At 44.7% G+C, this 26,913-nt stretch overlaps 3 protein-coding genes across 28 annotated transcripts in view; 2 read left to right on the top strand and 1 right to left on the bottom strand.

Annotated features, from left to right (window-relative positions):
- The window catches only part of HARS1 (histidyl-tRNA synthetase 1), an 18,486-nt gene extending 7,314 nt beyond the window's left edge, over positions 1-11,172 (bottom strand). For 3 of the 7 annotated variants that reach the window (XM_055285975.2, XM_063642778.1, XM_055285979.2), the window contains exons 1-3: positions 10,878-11,021; positions 10,547-10,636; positions 2,528-2,647 (exon numbers count right to left, since the gene is read on the bottom strand). In XM_055285975.2, coding sequence (XP_055141950.1) covers positions 2,528-2,647; positions 10,547-10,636; positions 10,878-10,967 — 300 coding nt within the window. In that variant the 5' untranslated portion in view covers positions 10,968-11,021. Of the gene's footprint in view, positions 1-2,527; positions 2,648-10,546; positions 10,637-10,877 lie in introns of all 7 variants that reach the window. The other 4 variants (XM_055285976.2, XM_055285978.2, XM_055285980.2 and 1 more) reach the window with 2 other exon arrangements.
- HARS2 (histidyl-tRNA synthetase 2, mitochondrial) lies at positions 11,095-20,556 on the top strand. 20 transcript variants are annotated; one of them, XM_055285973.2, is made up of 15 exons: positions 11,098-11,178; positions 11,455-11,680; positions 13,158-13,175; positions 13,258-13,332; positions 13,602-13,721; positions 13,852-13,947; positions 15,174-15,299; positions 15,404-15,511; positions 15,768-15,866; positions 16,186-16,279; positions 16,595-16,722; positions 16,816-17,058; positions 17,221-17,337; positions 17,574-17,720; positions 18,135-18,950. In XM_055285973.2, exons 5-15 carry the CDS (start codon positions 13,629-13,631, stop codon positions 18,192-18,194), a joined length of 1,311 nt encoding a protein of 436 aa, XP_055141948.1. In that variant the 5' UTR covers positions 11,098-11,178; positions 11,455-11,680; positions 13,158-13,175; positions 13,258-13,332; positions 13,602-13,628; the 3' UTR covers positions 18,195-18,950. The 20 variants fall into 20 exon arrangements, 17 of the variants coding, with proteins under 17 accessions (XP_055141944.1, XP_055141948.1, XP_063498845.1 ...); XM_055285961.2 differs by lacking the exon at positions 11,455-11,680 and adding an exon at positions 11,270-11,419 and having other exon boundaries at positions 11,133-11,178; XM_055285969.2 differs by having other exon boundaries at positions 11,095-11,178; positions 11,458-11,680; positions 13,158-13,332.
- ZMAT2 (zinc finger matrin-type 2) lies at positions 19,076-26,913 on the top strand. The gene is made up of 6 exons (XM_055285984.2): positions 19,076-20,113; positions 20,462-20,555; positions 21,963-22,086; positions 23,843-23,916; positions 24,689-24,834; positions 25,876-26,913. Exons 1-6 carry the CDS (start codon positions 20,096-20,098, stop codon positions 26,017-26,019), a joined length of 600 nt encoding a protein of 199 aa, XP_055141959.1. The 5' UTR covers positions 19,076-20,095; the 3' UTR covers positions 26,020-26,913.

Raw genomic sequence — 26,913 nt, 5'->3', positions numbered from 1 at the left:
TATAGCTCTTTTTTTTTTTTTTTTAAAGTATTTTTCTTGATGATAAACTACTAGGAATGAGTTATTAGACCAACAAACATAAATGTTCTTTGATGCCTGAGATTCGAATAATGTCAAAAGTAAAAACTGAGGAATGTCTTAAGGGCATTACAGCAGTCCTTGCCCTGTGATGTCTATCATCGGTAATAGCATATTTCACTTACCAGGTTGGCAAAGATTAAAAAGCCTGAAACTTCCCAGTATGTAGTATCAGAAACAGTCACACGCTAGTGTTACAGGCTGAACTGTGTCCCCCTGGCCCCACCCTCCCCAATTCATTTGTTTAAGTCCTAACTCCCAGTAACCTCTGAACATGACTACATTTGGTGATAGGGTCTTTAAAGAGATGATTAAGCTAACACGAGGTCTCCAAGTTGGGTTCTAATCCAATATGTTGTTGTAAGAAGAGAAAATTTAGACAAGGACAGAGGGAAGATGATGTAAAGACAAAGGGAGGCTGGGCGCAGTGGCTCATGCCTGTAATTCCAGCACTTTGGGAGGCTGAGGTGGGCGAATCACTGGAGGCCAGGAATTCAAGACCAGCCTGGCCAACATGGTGAAACCTCGTCTCTACTAAAAATAGAAAAATTAGCCAGGTGTGGTGGCACACATGTGTAATCCCAGCTACTCAGGAGACTGAGGCAGGAGAATCGCTTGAACCTGGGAGGTGGAGGTTGCAGTGAGATGAGATCGTGCCACTGCACTCCAGCCCAGGCAACAGAGTGAGACTCTGTCTCAATTAAAAAACAAAACAGGGCCGGGCGCGGTGGCTCACGCCTGTAATCCCAGCACTTTGGGAGGCCGAGGCGGGCGGATCACGAGGTCAGGAGATTGAGACCATCCTGGCTAACATGGTGAAACCCCGTCTCTACTAAAAAATACAAAAAAATTAGCCAGGCGAGGTGGTGGGCGCCTGTAGTCCCAGCCACGCGGGAGGCTGAGGCAGGAGAATGGCGTGAACCCCGGGGGACGGAGCCTGCAGTGAGCCGAGATCACGCCACTGCACTCCAGCCTGGGTGAAAGAGCAAGACTCCTTCTCAAAAAAAAAAAAAAAAAAAACAAAACAAAAACAAAGGGAGACGATGGCCATCTACAAGCCATGGAGTGAGGCCTGGAACAGATCCTTCCTTATGGCCTTCAGAAAGAACTAGGCCTGCCAACATGTTATGTCAACTTCCAGCCTCTGGAACTGTGAGAAAATAAATTTCTGTTGTTTAGGCTACCCAGTCTATGGTACTTTGTTATGGTAGCCCTAGCAAACTAATACAGTAGGTAAAAACAGTCTCATAAATATGTACAATTAAATATCAATAAAAAGAGACATTGATGAAGGAAACAACAGATAATTTCAGACAGTTTTATAGCCTAAAGGCAATAAACTAGCTCATTGTGATAAGAGGGAGAACAGCTACTTTAAAGAAGGTAGTTGGAGAAGATTACTTGAGGAGTGGCATTTTAGCTGAGCTCTGAAATTAAAATCTGGCTGGCTGGACGTGGTGGCTCACGCCTGTAATGTCAGCACTTTGGGAGACTGAGGAAGGAGGACCACTTGAGGCCAGGGGTTCGTTCGCAAGCAGCCTGGGCAACATAGCAAGACCTGTCTCTATTGGTATTTTTTTTTTTTGAAAAAAGGAATTAAAATCTGCAGTCTGTAGTATAATCTGAAATAAATCATGCAAAGAGCTAAGGAAAGGGAGTTCAGGAAAGGGGAAGAGCAAGAACAAAGGTCCGGAGGTACAAACACACTGAGTATGTTCCAAGAGTAGGAAGAAGACCAGAGTAGCATAGTGGGCAAGAGGAAAAATAGCATGAGATGAGGTAGGACAGGCAGTGGCCAGATCACCTAGGGCTCTGTAAACCTGAGTAAAGAGTTTGGGTTGTACTATAAGTGCAGTGGGAATCACCGGGTTTGAAGCAGGTAGTAATGCGATCTGGGTTGGTTGGTTTGTTTTAGAGACAGGGGCTTGCTACCTTGCCCAGACTGCAGTATGGTGGCTATTCACAGGCACCACCATAGCACACTACAGCCTTGAACTCCTGGGATCCAGTGATCTTTCTGCTTCAGCCTCCTGAGAAGCAGGAGCTACAGGTGTGCCCAGCTGCAATCTAGTTTTTAATAGCAAAGAACTAGTAACAACTTCAGAGTCCATCAATAGGAGAGTGGTTGCATATTTATGTACGTATGGTTTGCATGAATCTAGAAAACATTCCAAGTACAGATGCCATGCAATACAATGCAGATAGGACCCAGAACAATTACCACTCCAAAGAATGGCTCTCTTTTGGAAGCTGCTGGCCACAACCAAGATAATAAAAGACAGGGCCTCTCCCTCCAAGCCATTCTTGTCCCTCTTGTTATTGGAGCAAAGACTGGTCTGTGTCCACAACAGAAGTGGGCCCTTTGGACCCTCACTCTCTTGTTGTCATCTTCTTTGTTATTCAAATGCCCACTCATCTACCATGTAGTTTCTTCTTGCCCATTCCTCACCTTTAGTTCAAATACAGGTGTATCAATGACTTCTGCACCATGGCGCTTGAAGCAATGGATGATTACGTCAAACACCTTCTCTCGAACTGCCATCTGCCGGGGACTATAGTCTCTTGTGCCCTTGGAATTGAAATCAGCCAGAGAACCAGAAATGAGGTTTGAAAACCAAGAACAATATGTTTTGGAAATATAAAAGGATGACCTCAATAATGAAAAAGCAAATCCTGCTCTAAACAGATTTTCCTACAGGCCACTGAGTTTTAAAACAAGTACAAATAATTCCCTATTAATTCCCACACCCATTTGCTATCTGCTTTCCAAACTCCGTTCCCTTTTAAGCTTGGGTCTATTTTCTAAAATTCTTAGAACTCTTCTCTTTGAGCCATTTTTCTAAACACTCTTTCTTGGATAACAGAACATTTCCTGGCCTAATAACAAACACCTACCTGAGGCCAGGAACAGTGGCTCACGCCTGTAATCCCAGCACTTCGGGAGGCCGAGGCAGATGGATTGCCTGAGGTCAGGGGTTCGAGACCAGCCTGGCCAACATGGTGAAACCTCGTCTCTACTAAAAATACAGAAATTAGCCGGGTGTGACGGCACGCCCCTTGTAGTTCCAGCTACTTGGAGCTACTTGGGAGGCTGATGCATGAGGATCCTTGAACCTGGGAGGCGGAGGTTGCAGTGAGCCAAGATCGTGCCACTGCACTCCAGCCTGGGCAACAGAGTGAGACTGTCTCAAAAAAACAAACAAATGGTGGTGGCAGGTGCCTGTAATCCCAGCTACTCAGGAGGCTGAAGGCAGGGAGAATCACTTGAACCTGGGAGGCGGAGGTTGCAGTGAGCCGAGATTGCGCCACTGCACTCCAGACCGAGAGACAGAGCGAGACTCCATCTCAAAAACAAAACAAAACAAACAAAACAAACCAACCAGCCGGGTGCGGTGGCTCACACCTGTAATCCCAGCACTTGGGGAGGCCAAGGCGGGTGGATCACGAGGTCAGGAGATCAAGACCATCCTGGCGAACACTATGAAACCCCGTCTCTACTAAAAATACAAAAAAATTAGCCGGGCATTGGTGGCAAGTGCCTGTAGTCCCAGCTACTTGGGAGGCTGACGCAGGAGAATGGCGTGAACCCAGCAGGCGAAGCTTGCAGTGAGCTGAGATCGTGCCACTGCGCTCCAGCCTGGGAGACAGAGCAAGACTCTGTCAAAAAAAAAAAAAACAACCAACCAACCAAACAAAAATAATAACAACAAAAAAATACCTACCTGATTATAGGCATATCACCAACTCAGACTGGCTCAACTAATTGAATTCCAAATTTTACAAGCAACGTTTCTCTCCCAATATAACTTCTTTTAAATCTTAGTTACAACTGTTCTCTAATTTGTTTCTGGTAACAACTCTATGACATAGGCTAGGCAGATAAATTTTATAGATGAAGTACAGGATGTTGAGAAGTTAAGTCATTTCTTAAGGCCATTCAACATGTTTGTGGCAGTCAGGACTAGAATTGTGTTCTCCTTCCAGGTCAGAGCTTCCAATCTGGGCTTTTATACCCTACTCCAAAGTCTTTGGTTTCAGGACCTCTTTACACTCTTACTATGTATTCAAGTCTCAAAGTGGATTATACCTATCAATATTTACTGTATTAGAATTAGAATGGCAAAAATTTTAAAATATTTATTCATTTAACAAATAATATATCTATTATATGTTAATGCAAATAATATTTTAGAAAAAGGTAACTGTTTTCCAAAACAATTTAGTGAGAAGAGTGGCACTGATTTACATCTTTGCAAATCTTTAATGTCTGACTGGATAGAAGACAGCAGGATTCTCATATGTGATTTTTGCATTCAGTCTGTCGTGATATGTCGTGCTGGTTGAAGTATATAAAGAAAATCTAACCTTACTTACACAGATATGTAGTTGTAAAAGGAAGAGTATTTTAACAAACTTTTCAGCTAACTGTGGATATTTTTCTTTGGTACTACATCAGAATCCAACAAGTGGTTGTTTCTTAAAGATTGGTTGCAATGTGGAATTTGAAAACTAGATCAATGAACTTAAAAAAAAATAAAAAAAACAATTAGTCTCTCACTTATCTAGTACCTAGAATAGTCAAATTCATAGAGACAGAAAGTAGGATAGCAGTTACCAGGGGCTGGAGGGAGGGTGAAGTGGGGAGTTATTGTTTAAGAGGTGCAGAGTTTCAATTGGGGATGATGAAAAAATTCTGGAGGTGGATAATGGTGATGGTTATGAGTATGAATGTACTTCATGTTACTGAACTGTACACTTAAAAATCATTAAAATGGGCTGGGCGTGGTGGCTCACACCTGTAATCCCAGCACTTTGGGAGGCCAAGGCAGGTGGATCATGGGGTCAAGAGATCCAGAACATCCTGGCCAACACGGTGAAACCCCATCTCTACTAAAAAATACAAAAATTAGCTGGGCGTGGTGGCACGCACCTGTAGTCCCAGCTACCTGGGAGGCTGAGGCAGGAGAATTGCTTGAACCCAGCGGGTGGAGGCTGCAGTGAGCCAAGGTCATGCCACTGCACTGCAGCCTGGTGACAGAGTGAGACTCCATCTCAAAAAAAAAAAAAAAAAATCATTAAAATGGTAAATTTTATGTTATGTATATTTTCCTACAAAAAAAAAAAATCCACTACTGTATTTTGTACTTTGAATGAATGGATCCTTTGCCTGTGCATGATTTCATAACAGGTCTTTCAAATGTTGATACATTTCATTATACAATATCAGGAAGCCTTATTTATTTACATCACCTCAGATCTCATCAAGAAAGCCTTTTTTTTTTTTTTTTTTTTTTTTTTTTTGAGATGGAGTCTCACTCTGTCACCCAGGCTGAAGTGCAGTGGCGTGATCTCGGCTCACTGCAACCTCCGCCTCCCGGGTTCAAATGATTCTCCTGCCTCACCCTCCTGAGTAGCTGGGACTACATACAGGCGCATGCCACCATGCCCGGCAAATTTTTTGTATTTTTAATAGAGACGGGGTTCTACCATGTTAGCCAAGATGGTCTTGATCTCCTGACCTCATGATCCGCTTGCCTCTGCTTCCCAAAGTGCTGGGATTACAGGCGTGAGCCACCTTGCCTGGCCTGTTTTTGTTTGTTTGTTTTTGAGATGGAGTCTCACTCTGTCACCCAGGCTGGAGTACAGTGGTGTGTTCTCAGCTCACTGCAACCTCCACCTCCCAGGTTCAAATGATTTTCCTGCCTCAGCCTCCCGAGGAGCTGGGATTACAGACGTGCGCTACCACACCTGGCTAATTTTTGTATTTTTAGTAGAGACAGGGTTTCATCATGTTGGCTAGGCTGGTCTCAAACTCCCCACCTCAGGTGATCCGCCCACCTTGGTCTCCCAAAGTGCTGGCATTACAGGCGTAAGCCACCACGCCCGGCAGAAAACTCTTTAATTATTGGGAAGCTGTCAAGCTTATGATGGAAGATAGAAGTTTTCTAAAATTCTTTTTTTTTTTTTTTTGAGATGGAGTTTCGCTCTTGTTGCCTAGGCTGGAGAGCAATGGTGCGATCTTGGCTTACCGCAACCTCCGCTTCCCAGGTTCAAGCGATTCTTGTGCCTTAGCCTCCCTAGCAGCTGGCATTACAGGCATGCGCCAGCACGCCCGGCTAATTTTTAGCAGAGATGGGGTTTCTCTATGTTGGTCAGGCTGGTCTCAAACTCCCGACCTCAGGTGATCCACCCGCTTGGCCTCCCAAAGTGCTGGGATTATACGCTTGAGCCACCATGCTCTGCCTAAGTTTTCTAAAATTCTAACTTTCACCTGAATACTTGAATTTTTTCACTGCCTACAAGTACTGTCAGATGTTTTCCCTGAGGTGACAAGGCTCACTTCGTTTATTATTGTAAAAATGTCTGCCAAATATTTAAGTTTGAAAAACCGTAATTTATCTTTCAGTTGTTAATTCAAATAAAACAAGATGTTCTATGAAAAAAGTGCTAGATCAGCTTGCAACTTGAACAATGGCATAAGCATTTTCCCTACCTTGGAGTGCAGAAGTGCTTTATATGTACTTCCCATTTTGTCATAGCAAATATTTAAAAATAGGGTCCTCAAGGGTCAAGATTCAATAAAATTAGTAAGTTTTTGGCCAGGCATGGTGGCTTAGCCTAGCACTTTGGGAGGCCAAGGTGGGCAGATTGCCTGAGCTCAAGAGCTCAAAACCAGCCTGGGCAACATGGTGAAACATGTTGTAGGTTTCTTGTATGTTTTTTGTATTTCTATAAAAATACAAAAAATTAGCTGGGTGTGGTGGTACCTGCCTGTAATCCCAGATACTCAGGAGGCTGAGGCACAAGAATTGCTTGAACCTGGGAAGTGGAGGCTGCAGTGAGCCAAGATCGTGACACTGAACTCCAGCCTGGGCAACAGAGTGAGATTCTGTCTCCAAAAACAAAACCCCAAAACAAACGAACAAAGTTTTACCATTTTATCAATGACGTTGTTAAGTAAAACTGAATTTTTTTAATTAATTAATTTATTTACTTACTGTGAGTGCATGGCAGTGAAGAACATACTGGCTATTAGTACAGTTTAGTGTCGCTGTCTTAATTTATGCTAAGGCACCAGCAGTTCTACTCACCAGCGCTTTTGTGCCTTCAGTGCAAATGTTAACACAACGAAAAAGGCAGATAATGTCTTAGAATTATTATAGAAAGGCCGGGCGCGGTGGCTCACGCTTGTAATCCCAGCACTTTGGGAGGCCGAGGCGGGCGGATCACGAGGTCAGGAGATCGAGACCACGGTGAAACCCCGTCTCTACTAAAAATACAAAAAATTAGCCGGGCGTGGTGGCGGGCGCCTGTAGTCCCAGCTACTCGGAGAGGCTGAGGCAGGAGAATGGCGTGAACCTGGGAGGTGGAGCTTGCAGTGAGCCGAGATCGCGCCACTGCACTCCAACCTGGGTGACAGAGTGAGACTCCGTCTCAAAAAAAAAAAAAAAAAAAAAGAATTATTATAGAAGGGCCGGGCGCAGTGGCTCACGCCTGTAATCCCAGCACTTTAGGAGGCCGAGGTGGGAGGATCACTGGAGGCCCAGAGTTCAAGACCAGTGTGGCCAACACGGTGAAGCCCCATCTCTACTAAAAATACAAAAAATTAGCCGGGTGCTGTGGCATGTGCTTGTCGTCCCAGCTACTCGGAAGGCTGAGGCAGGACAATCGCTTGAACCCGGGAGGCGGAGGTTGCAGTGAGCTGAGATCACGCCACTGCACTCCAGCCTGGGCGACAGAGCGAGACTCCGTCTCAAACAAAACAAAACAAAACAAAAGAATTATTACAAAAATAGTTTTGACCATGAAGATCCCTTGAAAGAGTCTTGTCTCGACAATACTGAGTTTTCTATTGTTAATACTAAAATGGATATTAACTCTCTAGCATAATCTTAACACTATAGTATGGAAATTTTCAAAGACACAATATAAAGAATAGTATTACAGGTCACCATTTATCCATTACCCAGCTTCAACAACCATTAACATCTGCTATTCTTATTTCATTTAAGTCCTGACATGTTTTTCTTAAATATTTTTAAATAAATCCCAGATGTCATATCATTTCATTCATAAATACTTCAGTATGAATCTCTAACTCGTAAGGACATTTAAAAAACCCCAAAGACTCTATCTTTATTATAACTAACAAAACTAACAGCAACTCCTTAATATTATCTAATGCTAAGCCATGGTCAGTTTTCCCCAGTTGCCTCAATAATATCTTTTTATGGTTGATTTATTTGAATCAGCTTCAAAACGAAGTCTATGCGTTGTAATCAGCTATAATCTATAAGTTTCCTTCCCTTCTCAACTTTTTTTTTTTATTTTAAAAAGGTTATTTGTTAACTGAGGAAATTGGGTCATTTGTCCTAAAAAAAATTTTCACATTCTAGATTTGGTGAACAATATGCGTGATGTGTCATTTAACATGTTCCTCCATCTCTAGTATTTCCTGTAAACTGATAGTTAGTCCAAAGATCTGATTAGATTCAAGTTCAATTTACTTGGCAAGAATTCACAGGTGGTGCTGTGTACTTCTTATTGCATCACATCAGCAGGAACATAATGTCTAGTTGTCCTACTTTTAGTGATGTTAAAACTGATCACTGGTGAGGACAGACTGATCCATCATAAATTCCACAGTAAGCTTTTCATCTAATAGTTTGAAAAATCACTGATGATCACCACTTTGGGATTTTACACTGTCTCTTTAATCTTCGAAAATGAGTTATATGTAGAAACAGCTCAATGAATTTAGGAGCCCAAAGAATTAACCTTAACACAAGGAAAACAGACCATCTCCCCTCTCCTTTGGAATTCAATTTCAAATACATTTATTAAATAGAATCATCCCTCAGTATCCACAGGAGATTTGTTCTGGGCCCCATGTGGATACCAAAAATCCATGGATGCTCAAGCCCTTGATATAAAATTATATGCACATCCTTCTATATACTTTAAATAGTCTCTAGAGTGTTTATAATACCTTAGACAATGTAAAGGCTATGTAAATAGTTGTTATACTATATTTTTTATTTGAAATTTTTATTGTTAGATTTTAAAAGGTTTTTTTTTGTTGTTGTTTGTTTGTTTTTAGAGATAGGGACCCACTATGTTGCTCAGGCTGGTCTCAAGCTACTGGGCTCAAATGGTCCTCCCCTTGTGGCCTCCCAAAGTGCTGGGATTACAAGTGTAAGCCACCACACTCAGCCAGATTTTTTTTAATTGTTTCTTTTCCCCTGAATGGTTTTGATCCACAGTTGGTTGAATCTGTGAATGTGGGATCTTGGGATATGGAGGGCTGACTATACCTATTTAGACATCTAGTCTCAGTCTCAGGGTAAATAAACAACCTAAATAACTACTTAAAGTTGGTGCAATAACAGAAATATGTATGAAGTGCCAAGAGAACCCAGATGAAGGGGTAAACAGTTCTGTTTATAGAACTTACACAAAGTGGAACTGAACTGGAGGATGAGCTCAGAATCTCCAACCTCATTCCACTCTACTCTCCTTAACTTAGTTCTAGCCATGTAGATCATCCTCTAGTTCCTCAAAACTATCAAAGTTCTTTCCCACTTTAGGGTTTCCATATTCTACCTGGACCTATCTTTGTCACACTTGTCCTCTGGCTATCTCCTACTCACTCATTAGATCAGTTAGTATATCACTTCCTCAGTTAGCCTTTCTCAGACTCCCCAGTTCTCCCTTATTTTTCTCAGAGCAACCTTAATTTCTTTATATTATTTTTCACAATATGTAATTACATAACCATGTGTGGTGCCCGGTTTGGTGGCACATGTCTGTAATCCCAGCACTTTGGGAGACTGAGGCAGGCAGATCACTTGAGGTCAGAAGTTCAAGACCATCCTGGCCAATATGGTGAAACCCCATCTCTACTAAAAATACAAAAATTAGCTGGGCATGGTGGTGGGCACCTGTAGTCCCAGCTACTCAGGAGGCTGAAGCAGGAGAATCGCTTGAACCGAGGAGGCAGCGGCTGCAGTGAGCCAAGATGTGCCACTGCACTCCAGCCTGTGTAATAGAGGATACTCCATTTTGAAAAAAAAAAAAAAAAAATCTGTGTGGGATTATTTGTTCTAAGTCTCTCTCCTTCAGTAGAATGTAAGCTCCATGAGGGTAGGCTATATTGTCCACCATGGTATATATTCAGTGCTTTGTATAGTGCTAGAGACATAGCGCTAAATAAACATTTATTGAATGAACGAACGAGTAGCAGCAGCAGGCTGACTCCCCTGATCACCCAGCTGGCCTAGTTTCTGCCATCACTTTGCCATCCCAGAATGACTCATGTAGAGTCCAGTCCAGCCCAGCGCCCAGAGCGACTGTCCTCTTCTTTGCAGCATTTCAGATGCTCAATGACCTGGTTTAGGGAGGCAGACATAAGCGCCCCGTGAGTAGAGTTAGAGACTTTCTCAGTGGCTCCCTACAGGAATGATATTACCTTGGGGGTTTTGAGCACAAATTTCTGTTTGCTTTCATCAGGACCCAGCTGTGCCTTCAGTTTCAGGAGTTTTGCCACCTCCTCCTCGATCTGTGAAGGGAAAGAAGGCGCTGAGCTATCCATCTGTCACTTTCCTCCCTCCCCCGCCATTCATTCAATATTCCTCCCTCATCAGATCTCTCTGTTTAGGCCTAGCTTTGTTTCTCTCGGGACCCACCCCGGATGCCTCCCCACGCAGCCCACTCTCCTCCCTACCCTATGTCCCGAACACCCTGGCTTTACGTCCTCCCTGGCTTTGCCTTGGCCCTCTCCCCTGCTGCCTAAATCTCACCAGCTCGGCGCTGGCCTTCTGCTGCTTGAGGCCTCGCACGCGCTCTCCCTGAAGTTTCACCAGCTCCTCCAGCGCCGCACGCTCTGCCATCCCGGCTGTCCACTTGAGCCGACTGCTGCCTAGACCTGCGGTGGTTGCCCCAGCCTCAGTAAGGATGACTTCCGGCTATCGAGTCGCTGGGTGGCACGCCTAGAGAGCCTCCGCCGAGCACAAAAATTGTTTCCGGCTCCTACCGGAAGTGCCGACGCTGGCTACTAAGGGAACTTGGGAGGTTCCCACCTCAGCCGTCGTGACTAGTGAGGTGCGCAAACGCCCGAGTTTTCCCTGGTGCGCGGGTTCCGCCTTTGCAGTGCCCTCCACCCTTCCTGGTATCTGACCCGCCTCCTTCCCAGGCCTTTTGTTCCTGTCCCGGAAAGCCGGCGTCCTGCGGCGCGATGCCCCTGCTCGGACTTCTTCCCAGGAGGGCCTGGGCTGCGCTGCTCAGCCAGCTCCTGCGACCGCCCTGCGCCTCGTGCACCGGGCCGGTCCGTTGCCAAAGCCAGGTGAGCGCGACATAATTATTTCTGGTCTATCCCAGCAGGGCCTCCAGATCTGAAAGCATAGCCTCGCGGCCTGTGTTCCAGTAGTGTTACAGTCGGTTTTTATCGAGTGCCCACTATGTACTGACACTGAACTAAGCGATTTGGATGCCTGGTCATTTAATCCTTGGAGCAATCTTGAGAGGTTGGAGTTTTTATTTCTATTCTGCAGTTGAGGAAACGGAGGCTGCAAGATTAAATGAATGACTTATACAAGGATATGTAGTAAGGGAGTATTTTAATTCATATCCACACTTTTTCCTGAAACTCTTGGACTCAAGCAGTAATATTTTTAAGCAAAATGTATGAATATTCCTAATAAATGAGATGACTAAAGACCAGAAGTAGACTGAGTTCATCTTAGAATTTACCTCAGAATGAATCTCAGAAAAACATTTTCAGATGTCAGAGAGTTTTGGATTTTGGAATTGCAGATAAGGGATTGTGGACTTGAACTTGGACTTCTCTTAGGGCAGATAATCGCCATAGTATGGAACCACCACATCCTCTATTTTTGGAAGGGCATACAGCTTGCTGGTAATGTCACTGATTAAGTTTTGCCTTACTTCGGAAAGATTCTAATGCCCTCTTAGCAGATGCTTTGTGCTATCGTGAACAATAGGGCACAGATCTTTTATTAATATTCAATCACAGCATCTTACCAGTCTGAGTTTTTTAGTTCATTCAAGAAATCCATATCTTGTCATTCCACAGGCTTGTTCTGTGTTCTTGAGCTGGTTCCCTTGTCTTCAAGTTACGGTTTTCCTATCTCTAAACCTGATAACCAGTGCTACCTTATTAAAAATTATTATTATTTTGTCCGGGCGCAGTGGCTTATGCCTGTAATCCCATCACTTTGGGAGGCCAAGGGGGGTGGATCACCTGAGGTCAGGAGTTTGAGACCAGCCTGACCTATGTGGCGAAACCCCGTATCTACTAAAAATACAAAAATTAGCTGGGCGTGGTAGCATGCGCCTGTAATCCCAGCTACTCGGGAGGCTGAGACAGGAGAATCGCTTGAACCTGGGAGGTGGAGGTTGCAGGAGCTGAGATCGTGCCACTGCACTCCAGCCTGGGGACAGAGTAAGACTCCATCTGAAAAAAAAAAAAAATTATTATTTTTGCTGTTTCAGTAGGAACCGTGACCTGGAGAAGATCATCATAATCCCTACCCCTGAATGGTTGGTGTTGGTAGTGGTGGGTTGTTCAGTGCCTTCATTATTCTCAGATTCTTAAAGTATTTGAGAATATTAAAAATCCGGCTGAGCGTGGTGGCTCATGTCTGTAATCCCAGCACTTTGGGAGGCCGAGGCGGTTGGATCACGAGGTCAGGAGTTCAAGACCAGCCTGGCCAACATGGTGAAACCCCATCTCTACCAAAAACACAAAAATTAGCTGGGCGTGGTGGTGGCACGCGTGTAGTCCCAGCTACTCGGGAGGCTAAGGCAGAAGAATTGCTTGAACCAGGAGGCAGAGGTTGCAGTGAGCCGAGATTGTGCCACTGTACTCCAACCTGGGCAACAGACCGAGACTCTGTCTCAAAAAAAAAAAAAAAAAAAATCCATATACAATGAAGAAGCTTGTGTGGTGAAGACCTGACCTCATATATATTACACGTGTAATTGTAGATACAACATGGATTCTTTGGGGCGGGACTGAGATTGGGATAGATGAAATGGTGCTTTGGCTTCCTGTTGCTCAGGGTGAAGAGTCTTTGCAGGTTGGTGGTCAACAGGGTCAGAGATGCCACAGGTCTGGCCAGTGTCCAGAGGAGCCACATCTCACATTCATTCTTCTGCCAGGTTGCAGAGGCAGTGTTAACATCCCAACTGAAAGCACATCAAGAGAAACCAAATTTTATTATCAAGACCCCAAAGGTAATACTTTTTGCCTACCCTATCCCGTTAGAGTGCCTTGGAGGATTGACCTCTGCCTTGCATGTCTCTCTGACCCCTTTTAATGTCCTTTACAGTAAATTTTAAAAATATATACTATTCTTGAGATACTAGGTGGGGCTCAGAGTCATTTGAACTCAATAGATTTCAGCTCCAGACCTGAGATTACATAATAAATGTAGTTTAACTCCTTGTCTGAAATGGACTTATTTTTTGTTTTTGTTTTCACTATGGCTGCTTTTGGTTTCCAGGGTACCAGGGATCTTAGTCCTCAGCATATGGTTGTGAGGGAGAAAATTCTTGATTTGGTTATCAGCTGCTTTAAACGTCATGGAGCAAAGGGGATGGATACCCCAGCATTTGAGCTGAAGGTAAGGGGAGAAGAAAGAGTACGTGCAACCTCACTTACTTCTTCACTGGCCTTCAATGTCCCAAAGGGCTTCTCATCTGTGTTTTGGAGTCATCCTTTGAACTGTGGCTCATTCTGTGTGACCGCTATAGGAAACGCTGACTGAGAAGTATGGAGAGGACTCTGGGCTCATGTATGATCTGAAGGATCAAGGTGGAGAGCTGTTGTCCCTCCGCTATGACCTTACTGTATCCTTTTGAGTACTGGAGCCTGACCTGTCTCTTTCCAAATCCAGAGGGCTTTCTCTGACGAAAGTGGAGAAAGTGACTTTGGGATCTTAGAGGTCCATTGCCTATACTTCTAGTTTCTCCCAGAAGGCAGTTCTGCTATGGGAGCCTGGCCTGGAGCCCTGTCATTTAACTGTAGTGTGTATCATAATCCTTTGGGGGAGCTTGCAGAAGCACAGACATTTGGCTCCAGTCCCAGAGATTCTTAGCTAATTCTGTAGCTGGAATGGGGTTCAATAATTTGTATTAAATAATTGTTTTTTTGGCCAGGCACGTGGCTCACGCCTGTAATCCCGGCACTTTGGGAGGCTGAGGCAGGTGGATCACCTGAGGTCAGGAGTTCAAGATCAGCCTGGCCAATATAGTGAAACCCCATCTCTACTCAGCTCCTGCTGAGCTCTGGGGCTCTCAGGTTCTGAGTCTAGTTTGGGACTGACTGTCGCCTTGTCCCCACAGATCTCTTTTGACCTAAAAAGTTAGCTGGGCGTGGTGGCAGGCGCCTGTAATCCCAGCTACTAGGGAGGTTGAGGCAGGAGAATCACTTGAACCCAGGAGGCAGAGGTTGCAGTGAGCCAAGATTGCGCCATTGCGCTCCAGCCTGGGCGACGAGCAAAACTCTGTCTCAAAAATAAAATTTTTTTTGTGGAGATGGGTGTCTTTGTTGCCCAGGCTGGTCGTAAACTCATCATTTCAAGTGATCGTCCCATCTTGGCCTCCTAAAGTGCTGGGGTTATGGGTGTGAGCCACTGCATCTGGCCTACAATCTGCATTTTGTAATTAAGATGCACGTAGTCCTTTCCCTGTACTTTCAGAACCAGTAGCTTAGAAGTTGTTAGGCAAATCCAAGTTCTGAAGCTTGACTATTTTGAGATGGTTCGGGAATTGATCTGAATGGGCAGAAATGGCCCAGACCTGAAGTTAGTTCTTGGGTCACTTCTATCTCTACTTCCCTTGCTTTCTGCTGAACTTCTAGTTTTGCTAGGTGAGATTCCTTCATTTGACACTATTCAATATATATTGAATTCCAAGCACTGCTAGGCCTTGGGGATAGTGGAAAAAAGGGAAGGTCTTTGTTCTCACCCTAGTGGATGAGATCCAGTTGATATAGGCCCAGTCTTCCCTAATGTCTGTATACTGGGCCTAATCTTTGGATGCAGTACCCCTCTTCCTTAACCCATTCATGTGAGGTTCCCTTTGCTCGTTACCTGGCCATGAATAAGGTCAAGAAGATGAAACGTTATCATGTTGGAAAGGTGTGGCGGCGAGAGAGCCCAGCCATAGTCCAAGGCCGTTACAGGGAGTTCTGCCAGTGCGTAAGTGACCTGATGGGAGCAGCACAGTTTGATAGTTCTAGGGGCCACAACCTTGAAATTGGCTGGATAATGGAAGTTTTTTCCCGTCTTTTTCTTTGCTGTAGGATTTTGACATTGCTGGTCAGTTTGACCCTATGATCCCTGATGCAGAGTGTTTGAAGATCATGTGTGAAATCCTAAGTGGCTTGCAGTTGGGAGACTTTCTCATTAAGGTGAGGCCAGGGCTGAGAACTGTGGGAGAAGTCTGAATTTGGCCTAATACTGTTTATGCAAGTCCCAAACTTGGGTGACTCCAACCTTTAAGCCTGCAACTCTAGGACTTTCCTAGTAAAGCTGTTGTATTTCCTATATGTCTGTATTCTTCCTGTGAAATTTCCATCTTTTTATATGTCAGGAAAGTAGGTACTGCCATTGTTTTGAGTGGAAGGGCATTGACAAGCACTTGGGTCACTGACATTGAGTTCTCAGGTAAATGACCGGCGGATTGTGGATGGGATGTTTGCTGTCTGTGGTGTTCCTGAAAGCAAGTTCCGTGCCATCTGCTCCTCCATAGATAAACTAGACAAGGTAACAAAGAAGACATACTTCAGTAGACCCTATCTAGCTTCTGCCCTGCCCTCAAATCCATACCACTAGTGAAAAATAAGGAGGTTATGGCTGCAAGTGGGCTATTTTGGGGTGGAAGGTAAGGAGGCATACTCTGAAGGAAGATCTGAGTCATGCTATACAGTGGGGATTGTGACTGGATTTCTTAAGCTGTCTCTGACTTTGCTGAATATACAGTTAGCTACTTGTGATGTATATACTGAATGGAAGTTGAGTTGTCCTACTTCAGTTTGAGAAAGAAAGATCTTGGGGCTGGGCTAATGTTTGGGTGCTTATGCAGATGGCTTGGAAAGATGTGAGACATGAGATGGTGGCGAAGAAAGGCCTGGCTCCTGAGGTGGCTGATCGAATTGGGGACTATGTCCAATGTCATGGTAAGAACCAGGGTTTTCAGAGCTGTGATAGAACCAGGCTGAAGGTGACGTGCTCAAATTCTACCTCTGAAACAACTCTTTTCTGTAGATATGCTAAGCTCCAGGGCCTGTCCTGAATTTAATTTCTCTTTTTCTTATTGTAACGACTTTGTGTCTTCAGATGGCAAAGCTAGAGGCAAAGGAGGAGGGTCTTGTCATGTGAGACTGGGATCTTTTTTTTTTTTAAGAAAATGAGGAAGACTAGCTAGAGCACATCAGGGATAATTTTGAATGAAACACATCTGAGTGAACAGCAGAGACTTTATTTCTCTCCAGGTGGGGTATCCCTAGTAGAGCAAATGTTTCAGGATCCCAGACTATCCCAGAACAAGCAGGCCCTGGAGGGCCTGGGAGACCTGAAGCTGCTGTTTGAATACCTGACTTTATTTGGAATTGCTGATAAGGTAAGCTGAATTGCAAATGGATCTCCTGCTGAGCTCTAGGGCTCTCAGGGTCCTGAGTCTAGTTTGGGACTGACTGTAATCTTGTCCCCACAGATCTCCTTTGACCTCAGCCTGGCTCGGGGCCTAGACTACTATACAGGAGTGATCTATGAAGCAGTGCTGCTGCAGACCCCAATTCAGGCTGGGGAGGATCCCCTGAATGTGGGCAGTGTGGCTGCTGGTGGGCGCTATGATGGGCTGGTGGGCATGTTTCACCCCAAGGGTCACAAGGTGCCATGTGTGGGACTCAGCATTGGGGTTGAGCGAATCTTCTACATTGTGGAGCAGAGGATGAAGGTAGGTCCTAGGTAGGTGTGAGGTGGGGCTGGAGGCCTAAAAACCCTCCTGTTGCTGGAGGTATAGTTGGAGTGGTTTTCTGATGATTCTTTTTGTCTTGATTTTTGGAATTGCTGGTGGAAAGGAGGTTTTTATTAGTTTTACTTTCTTCTCTCTTATTAGAACAAAGGTGAGAAGGTGCGGACTACAGAGACTCAAGTGTTTGTGGCCACACCACAGAAGAACTTTCTCCAAGAACGGTTGAAGCTTATTGCAGAGCTTTGGGATTCTGGAATCAAGGTACGGTGGAGCTGATATCTGAGCCATCTGGGTATGTGTGGAATTTAGGACCCAGGGCTATATCTACCTTATCTCTAGGGCGGAACTCAAAACCTTTTTAGTCTACTAGCTACTAGAGTGGCTTTTTAGGGTGGGAGGACTAGCCACTTATCTCTGGCTTTCTTGGATATCCCTGTTCCTGAGGTTTGTTGCTGTGTTCACTTCTGAGTCCCTTACTCTGTCTTGATCCATTTCAGGCAGAGATGCTATACAAGAACAACCCCAAACTATTAACCCAGCTGCACTATTGTGAGAGCACGGGCATTCCACTGGTGGTCATTATTGGTGAGCAAGAACTGAAAGAAGGGGTCATCAAGATCCGTTCAGTGGCCAGCAGAGAGGAGGTGAGTGGCGGCAGCAGAAATAGAAGGGACGAAGTGTTTCTGCCTTTCCCAAATTCTGTAAGAAATATGCATCTTCTGGCTGAGAAATTATCTTCATGGTTAATAGTGGTAGAGATGAACAAACACCCACTCCAGATGACCATTGCTGCCTGTGAGTATTGACTGGGTGGCCAGAAGAAAGACAAACGAAATCCAAATGGGTATTTTGAGACTAATCAACATAATAGACGTAGATCAGGTGTTTGAATCCCTTTTGTCTTGAGGGTATACATTCTTCAGGTCAACCCACACTACTCCCTTCTGGTTGTGTAAGTAATGGGAGCAGATGCAGAGTAAAACAAATCTGGAAAAACAGTGGCTAAGGAGCTGGTATCACTTTCTAGTTTATCACATGAGGATTCTCTTATGTTTCAGGTGGCCATTAAACGGGAAAATCTTGTGGCTGAAATTCAGAAGCGACTGTCTGAGTCTTGATCCTTGCCTGATTCCCATCTGCTGCTCTTTGTAGAAAAGGTTTCCTCTAGAACTGAATTTCTCTGGAATTGAGTGATGGACTTCACAACAACTGGCCAGGAAGGGTGACAAGTACCTTCTGCCTCCTCCATTCTTCCTGGGTGCAGAACTGTAGAAGACCCTGAGGACTCCTGGGCTAGTGTGAGCAGCTATTCTGCATGGGTGCAGATGGCTGGTATGTGAAAGAGACATGCTTTAGCTGCAGAGGCAAATTTGAAGTGTCACCAAATGTTGTCAAGAGGTACTGAGATTGTTGGTGTGAGCAAGGCTCTGGGAGAGTCACCTCAGGCTGAGGATTCTGAACCATTGAGATCAGAAACCAGATACTTAGCCTTCTGCTGTAGCTACGGAACCAGATTCTGGTGAATTTGTCCACAATCAGCCATTGGCCTGTCTGGGGAGTTTTTGGAAGACAGCAAAGAGGGGCAATGGCTGCTTTCAGCTTTGAGGACAGATGCTATCCTAAAGGCATGGCAGTACCCATGTTGATTTGACATCTCTCTAGCCCATCCATTGCTAACAATAGAAGAGTGGGGCTGTATGCTTGATAATCTTGAACATTGAACTTAATAGATGACAAGATAGAGATCTGATATTTTGAGATTTTGGAGACCATTTCCTGTGCCAGAATCACTGCTCTAACTATTCCATGCCGTGCCATGGAGGCTGTTTTAGAAGTGGTTGGATAACATGTTAAATAAAATACTAAGTGTAGTAGTTTGGGTAATTTGTTATTGTTATCAAGGGCTTGGTTTGCATAGACCATAGAAAATGCTTGAGTGTACACTGGAGAATTCTGTGAGGTAGAAGTAACCTCCCTGGGATGATGCTTCTGTATTCAGTGATGAGCAGCCACAGTTTCTCCCTCTTTCCCCGTCTCCTCAAGAGGTAGTTTTTTTGTTTGTTTGTTTTTAGACGGAGTCTTGCTCTGTCACCCAGGCTAGAGTGCAGTGGAGTGATCTTGGCTTACTGCAACCTCCGCCTCTCGGGTTCAAGAGATTCTCCTACTTCAGCCTCCCGAAGTAGCCAGCTAATTTTTGTATTTTTAGTAGAGACAGCGTTTCACCCTCTTGGCCAGGCTGGTCTCGAACTCCTGACCTCATAATCCACCCACCTCAGCCTCCCAAAGTGCTGGGATTACAGGCATTAGCCACTGCACCCGGCTAAGAGGTAGTTTTATTGCTAAAATGAACATATAGTGAGCCGGTATGCCACAGTGCTTCTCTCTAGAGTGTTGTTGATGGCTGGCCTTTCCAAATCCAATTATGTTGATTAAATTATGTTCTACTATAAAGTTCCCCAGATGATGGAAAAATGAGTGAACCAAAGGGTGGTAGTATTGCTTCAATGAAAAGAGCCCAAGTGCAAAACATGCTTTTTATATGTGCGTCGGGAAGGGTGCCTCTGTTGCAAACGTTTCAGTGTAGTTTAGGGTCATATCCCTAGTGCATGCAGGTGAATGAGAGGCATCTAGAATGGCGCTTCGGCCTTAAAAAAGGTTTAGAAATTCTTGGCAGTGGACGCAAAGTTGCTAGACTAGATCAGAGACCACTGTTTTGCGAACCTCAGTTTCCTTGTTTGTAAAATAGTTGAACTAAATCTTGACCCTTCAATGCTTGTTTTGAAATTCAAGGCAAAAAACGCTTGCAGGCGCCCTTACTTCCGTGTTGCTTCATGCTCCTCTTGCGCTTGCGCTGTTTCCTTGGAGCAGAGGCGGGGCCAACAAGCCTGTTTTAGAAGCCCTCCAGTCTTTAGCTCGTTTAGAACACAAGGCTCCAAGCTTATTGGAGGGCCATTTTGCCTTACGGCTCCAAGCCGCTTTTTACGGCATTTTTCAGCTCGCCTTTCACTTCGCTGTGAAGATGGCGTCGGGCAGCGGGGTAGGTGTTGTGTCTGAGGAGGAGGTTTTGCGGGGTGGAGAATGGTTTTTCAGACCTGAATAGAGACAAACTCCTGCACCCGAGTGGCTTTCCGATATCTCCTCGAGATCCCAGGGTTCAGGTTCAAGAACTCCCCAGTATAGGCCTTGGCAAAGGGTCAGTGGAATCGCGGAGGTTTCTCGGGTTGGGGTCTTGAGGCTCCCTCAGCCTTCTGGTGCAGTCCAAAGAGGCTTCGCTTTCAAAAGGTCCTGTAGCCGCCTGGACCGCGAGGGCGCGGTTCACTGCTTCTCTAGGGGTCCAGACACGGCGACGGATCTTGACGCTTCCCCCCCCCCCCCACCCCCACAGACAAAAAACTTGGACTTTCGCCGAAAGTGGGACAAAGATGAATACGAGAAACTCGCCGAGAAGAGGCTCACAGAAGAGAGAGAAAAGAAAGATGGTGGGTGCTAACTACATCAAGGGCTAAGGGTATCACAGAGGCGATGCGATGATGGAGAGCGGGTGGGAGTTGAAGTGCGCTGCCTTCCCACGCGGTGTAAGCTCTGGCAGAGTGCTGCTTCCCTGGGCCTAGGTTTCTACATTTACAAAATGAGAGCGAGGAGGTGGGCTGAAGTAAGTAGTTTTGAGATGCTCTTCAGCTCTATTTCACTCTGCTTCCTTGCCCACCCTTTGCTTGGCTCGTTTAATGCTTTCCTGAAATACAGAGAAGATAACGGAATCCTTAGTAGTGACAGAGAAGTTAAGTAGAGTATTTTGCTGCTGTGCATTACCGCTATCAGTGACCCCCCTCTTTCCCTTGAAATTGCTTAAGGGAGAGAACATTCCTGGCCCAATCAAGACCCTCCCACATAGTCTGAGAAAAGCCGTAGTACTTTGCAGGATCTGTGATTCTTTCAGCTAGTGCTTAGTAGTGCTGTTTCTCTGTGCCTTGTACGTCAGGGAGTTGGTGCTTCTCTCCTGGTTAAGAGATTGCATAAAGAAATGTCTTATTTTGTCATCTGTTTCAAACGTGTACATTCTTCTTTCCCTATACCTCCAGGCCACCTTGCACTCACTAACTCTTTCATTTTTTATTTAATATGTAAAATAAATAGTGCTTGACATGTAACAGGCATTTCCTAGATGTTGGTCACCTTTTATAAATTTGCCCAGCTCTCAGAAGGTTCCTTTCTGTTATGCCTAGGGTACCTGCCTGAAAGCATTCTTGAATGTCCTTGCTCCTGTTTTGAAAAAGTTGCTTCTAGTAACACTTCAGAAATTCTCCCCCACAATTCAGTTAATCAATGAATATAAAACATACTGCTTTTAGATTTGCTGGCTTTAAAGTGGAGAAAAGCTGTAGAGAGTTGAGGATTGCTTATGATTTTTTCCTGTGTTGAGATTCTCCCCAGCTGCTACTTTAACTGTCTGTTGTGTCCTTTCTTTTTTTTTTTTTTTTTTGAGACGGAGTCTTTCTCTGTCGCCCAGGCTGGAGTGCAGTGGCGCCATCTCGGCTCACTGCAAGCTCTGCCTCCCGGGTTCACGCCATTCTCCTGCCTCAGCCTCCCGAGTAGCTGGGACTACAGGCGCCCGCCACCACGCCCGGCTAATTTTTTGTATTTTTAGTAGAGACAGGGTTTCACCGTGTTAGCCAGGATGGTCTCGATCTCCTGACCTCGTGATCCGCCCGCCTCGGCCTCCCAAAGTGTTGGGATTACAGGCTTGAGCCACTGCGCCCGGCCTGTTGTGTCCTTTCAGGAATGATTTTGAAATGAGTAGACCTGAATTTTGGGTTTCATGCATTTTTTTTCCTTTCTGGTTGAGGAACTATAATATTGAAGGGACTTCCTTCCCCATTCTGTTTCAGGAAAACCAGTGCAGCCTGTCAAGCGAGAGCTTTTACGGCATAGGGACTACAAGGTGGACTTGGAATCCAAGCTTGGGAAGACAATTGTCATTACCAAGACAACCCCTCAATCTGAGATGGGAGGGTGAGTTGCTTATCATTTTTCCTCTGCAGCCAAGAATGCATCTAATAAGCCACCTATTTTGGTTTTAGGAAGTGTTGAGGAAGGTCCTTGGCCCCAGGATTACGTCCTTCTTGCCTGTAATTCCATCTTTATATTTTTCTGTGTCTCCCAAGGTCTCAAGTTGACATGATAGTGTGTGTCTCTAGGAGTGGTCACTCAGTGGGTTTCTTCATATTATTAGCATTGGCTGAGTACGGTGGCTCACGCCTGTATTCCCAGCACTTTGGGAGGCCAAGGCAGGGGGATTGCTTGAGTCCAGGAATTCAAGACCAGCCTGGGTAACACAGTGAGACCCTGTCTCAATTAAAAAAACCAAAGCAAACAAACAAAAATCATACTATGAACACTGCAGCTACTACTTAATATATTTTTTAAATTTTTTGTTGCCATTATACTTGTTATCAAAAGGGATTATTTGATCTGTCAGAGGAAGAAATGAAGGAAAGGACTACTGAGGAGATTTCTAGGAGAGAAATTAGGTGGAGCTAGAATAGAGCCTAGGAGTTGTTAATGGTGAAGAAGGGGGCTTTGAGGTTCCAGACTGGCTGCAAAGGCTGTAGTTGTTATGGATGCCTGATTGTACACCTTCTTCCAAGACTGTAACCTATAGGAAGAAGGGTCCCACAAGAGCTTGTCACCGTTTTGCGCCTCACTGCTTCTCTGTCCAGTTAGGTTTTCTGGCAGGAGAGCAACACAGATAGCAATGAGTGACACTTCTCTGAGCTGCTTAATAAACCCACTGTTGTCCATTCCTGTCTGTATTAGTTATCTATTGTTATGTAAATTAACAAATTAACCCAAAGCTTAGCAGCATAAACTACACCACTCACAGTTTCTTTGGGTAAGGAATCTGGGAGTGGCTTACCTAGGTGGTTCTGGCTCAGGGTCTTCATGAAGCTGCAATCAAGGAGTTGGCAAGGTAGGTCTGCATTCATATGAATCTTAAGTGGGGCTGGAGGATCTGCTTCCAAGCTCTCTCACATGCCTGTGGTTTGGAAGCCTAAATTCTTGGCCCCATAGACCTTTCTTCTTTCTTTTTTTTTTTTTTTTTTTTTTCTGAGATGGAGTTTCACTCTTCTTGCCCAGGCTGGAGTGCAATGGTGTGATCTCGGCTCACCACAACCTCCGCCTCCTGGGTTCAAGCGATTCTCCTGCCTCAGCCCCCCAAGTAGCTGGGATTACAGGCATGCACCACCTGATTTTTTTGTATTTTTAGTAGAGACGGGATTTCTCCGTGTTGGTCAGGCTAGTCTCGAACTTCTGACCTCAGGTGATCCGCCCACCTCGGCCTCCCAAAGTGCTGGGATTACAGGCATGAGCCACCATGCCCGGCCGCCCCATAGACCTTTCTATAAGACTGCTCACAATAAAGCAACTGGCTTCCCCAGAGCAAGTAACCTAAACAAAGACAGAAGGCATGGTTTTTGAAATAACCTAATTTTGGAAGATACTACTTTTGACATATTCTATTGGCCAAACAGACCAACTGTAGTACAAATTGGGAAGAGACTACACAGAGTAGGAATACCAAGAGGGTGGGGCTTATCCTGGGGCTGTCTTGGAGGATGACGGCTATACTCTCTCTTAAGCTAAGGCTTTATAGAAATGAAGGCTTAACACTTCTAAAAGAAGTTTACCTAAAAATTTGAGTTTCTTGGTTGAAAATGATAAGATCCTTAAAACCATATTTGACTCAGGTGCTGTTTCTTCCTGTTAGATATTACTGCAATGTCTGTGACTGTGTGGTGAAGGACTCCATCAACTTTCTGGATCACATTAATGGAAAGAAACGTAAGGCTTGGAGGTAGCTTGTGACTAGGGCTGGAATTGAGTTTTGGAGGTGGGGTGGAATGGAAGGGTAGTTTTTTTTTTTTTTTTTTTTTTTTTGAGACAGAGTCTCGCTCTTTCACCCAGGCTGGAGTGCAGTGGCGCAATCTCGGCTCACTGCAGGCTCCGCCTCCCGGGTTCATGCCATTCTCCTGCCTCAGCCTCCCGAGTAGCTCGGACTACAGGCGCCCGCCACCACGCCCGGCTAATTTTTTGTATTTTTTTTTAGTGGAGACGGGGTTTCACCGTGTTAGCCAGGATGGTCTCGATCTCCTGACCTTGTGATCCACCCGCCTCAGCCTCCCAAAGTGCTGGGATTACAGGCATGAGCCACCGCGCCCGGCCGGAAGGGTAGTTTTTTTCTTCTTCTTCTTCTTTTTACTCATCAAAAGATGGCTGGAGTAAGAAGGGTAGTTTCTATTGGGCTCTTTTTTGATGCCCCTATTAGAACTCTCCAGTTGTTTCAGCACAGGCCATCTTTTACTTCATTATGTAGTATTTCTGGAGGCCATGAGGTAAGAGGCCTCATTCTGGAGGCCATGAGGCTTTCAACAGCACCACCCAAACCATGTGCTGCTCCTGGACCTAGCTGGCCAAGGGAGTTTCTTTTAGCCATAATTATTTTTGCTGTGTGTTTTATGAGATGTCATATGAGATGTCAGAGAAGTCAGGAAAATACTTTTTGAGGGGCTGAGGATGTTGTAATGAACTTGCCTTCACTGTTGACCCCATCCAGATCAGAGAAACCTGGGCATGTCTATGCGTGTGGAACGTTCCACCCTAGATCAGGTGAAGAAACGTTTTGAGGTCAACAAGAAGAAGATGGAAGAGAAGCAGAAGGATTATGATTTTGAGGAAAGGATGAAGGAGCTCAGAGAAGAGGTAAGGCTCTCCTATCCTTCCCTTCTCCCCCAGATTTGAGTTTTATGTTATGAATCATGGGAGACCCTGTCCTCATCCCACTCCTACTCCCACTCCCAGAGTTGTATCTCCTGAGTTCTGTATATTAGCGGAAACATTTGTTGCCTTTGTTTAGGATTCTCATGATGTGAAGGAAATGGCTCTGAAACTACTTTTTTCTCCTAGACTCTCTGGGCCTTATTTTTTTTGTAATTTTTTTTGTAATTTTTTTTTTGGTGATACAGATATTTCTCAACTTCTGATGGGGTTACCTACTGATAAACCTATCATCAAGTTAAAAATATCATACGTCAAAAATGCATAATACACCTAACCTACTGTAGTTTAGCCTAGCCTACCTTAATGTGCTCAGATCACATTAGCCTACAATTGACCCAAATTATCTAACACAAAGCCTATTCTATAATAAAGTATTCATCTCATTAATTTATTGAATACTATACTAATGTGAAAAACAATGGTTGTATGGATACTTGAAGTACAGTTTCAAATGCGTGTCAGTTTTTCACCACTGTAAAACTGAAAAATCTTGTCAGAGCATCATAAGTTGAGGACTGTCTCATCTGTATTCTTTGATTTAATTTTTTTAAAAGACTTAACTTTTTTTAGAGGAGTTTAGGTTTGCAACAAAATTGAGAGGGAGGTATAAAGATTTCCCATATACCCACTGTCCCTCACAACATGCATAGCCTCCCCCATAATTTTTTTTTTTTAACTACAAGAGGAATTAACTAAATGTACCTAATCCTAAAGAGGCCCATGAAATCAGGCTGACTGGGTCAGAATTCTGTTTCTTCCACTTACTGGCTGTGAATCTCGGGCAAGTTATATAACCTCTTCGTACCTCAGTATCCCCATATTAGAGATCTTAGTATAATATACATGAAGTACCTCAGAGCAATTTCTAACATGTACTGCATGCCCCAGAATGTTAGTTGTTGTTGTTATAAACAACATTTGGCTGAGGAGTCTAAACTGATTCTGAGTGATTTTTCCCTCCAGGAGGAAAAGGCCAAAGCATACAAGAAAGAGAAACAGAAGGAGAAGAAAAGGAGGGCTGAGGAGGACTTGACATTTGAGGAGGACGATGAGATGGCAGCTGTGATGGGCTTCTCTGGCTTTGGTTCCACCAAGAAGAGTTACTGAGGCTTTCTATGCTTGGCCTAACTTTGGCCTATGCTGGACCTAACTTTGTGTGTGTGTAGTCAGGGGTCATTTCTTTTTGGGTAATGGGAAAGTTCTTAAGAGTGTCAATGGGGAGGGATAGAGGGTGGGGGCTCATGGTTTCCCTCTACTTTGGGAGAGGGCACAGATTGCAGAGGTAATGCTGTGGCATATTGCTTCAGCCCCAGTACATCACTGGACTCATAGGACCCCTGCCCACCTGAGTTCCCTCCCCTTCTGAGGCTGCTTTCCCAAAACTCCCCCTGCATCTTTATCTCTCCATCTATCCAACCTCTTGTCTGAGCATCCCACCTTTATCCTGTGTTCTGCCTTTGTTTTAATTTTAACTCATGTTTATCCTGCAACAGATGCATTCTCTAGGTCCCAGTTTCCAGCTGATTGCATATCCTTGACCAGCCCTTTTTCCCATCCCGCCCTATGGTTCTCTAGCCACCTGTGCATGCATGTGTATTTCTGCCTGGTTCTATGGTGTGTGGATGTGTGTGCATGAATCTGTCACATAGAGGGGGTCCGAGCTGGAATCCTAGAGCATTGCTGCCCTGGGGCCTGATGTTCTTGGCTTCCTCAGAGCATGTAACAGGAAATTAAATGGGATGAGTGTTTGGTGGGGTTTGTGTCTGATGAGTTTTTTTAACATTCAGGTGTAGATTGTTTCAGCTTCTCTTGTTTCATTTTCCTGAAGATTTATGTTTTTGTCTTCCTTGTGAGCAGGCTTTTGGAAGAACCTGTTTGATGCAAAAAAGAAAATGAAAAACAAAACAAAACAAAAAATCCCCAAAACCTTACTATGGGAGCCCTTGGGTCTTAGAAGCTGTTCAACATGTATAATAAATGGCATTGACTGGGCCTGTTTTA

Source organism: Symphalangus syndactylus, chromosome 7, assembly GCF_028878055.3.
Source record: "Symphalangus syndactylus isolate Jambi chromosome 7, NHGRI_mSymSyn1-v2.1_pri, whole genome shotgun sequence".
Lineage (NCBI taxonomy): Eukaryota > Metazoa > Chordata > Mammalia > Primates > Hylobatidae > Symphalangus > Symphalangus syndactylus.
Note: the sequence above shows the minus strand (reverse complement) of the source record. Positions and strands in the feature narration are given on the sequence as shown.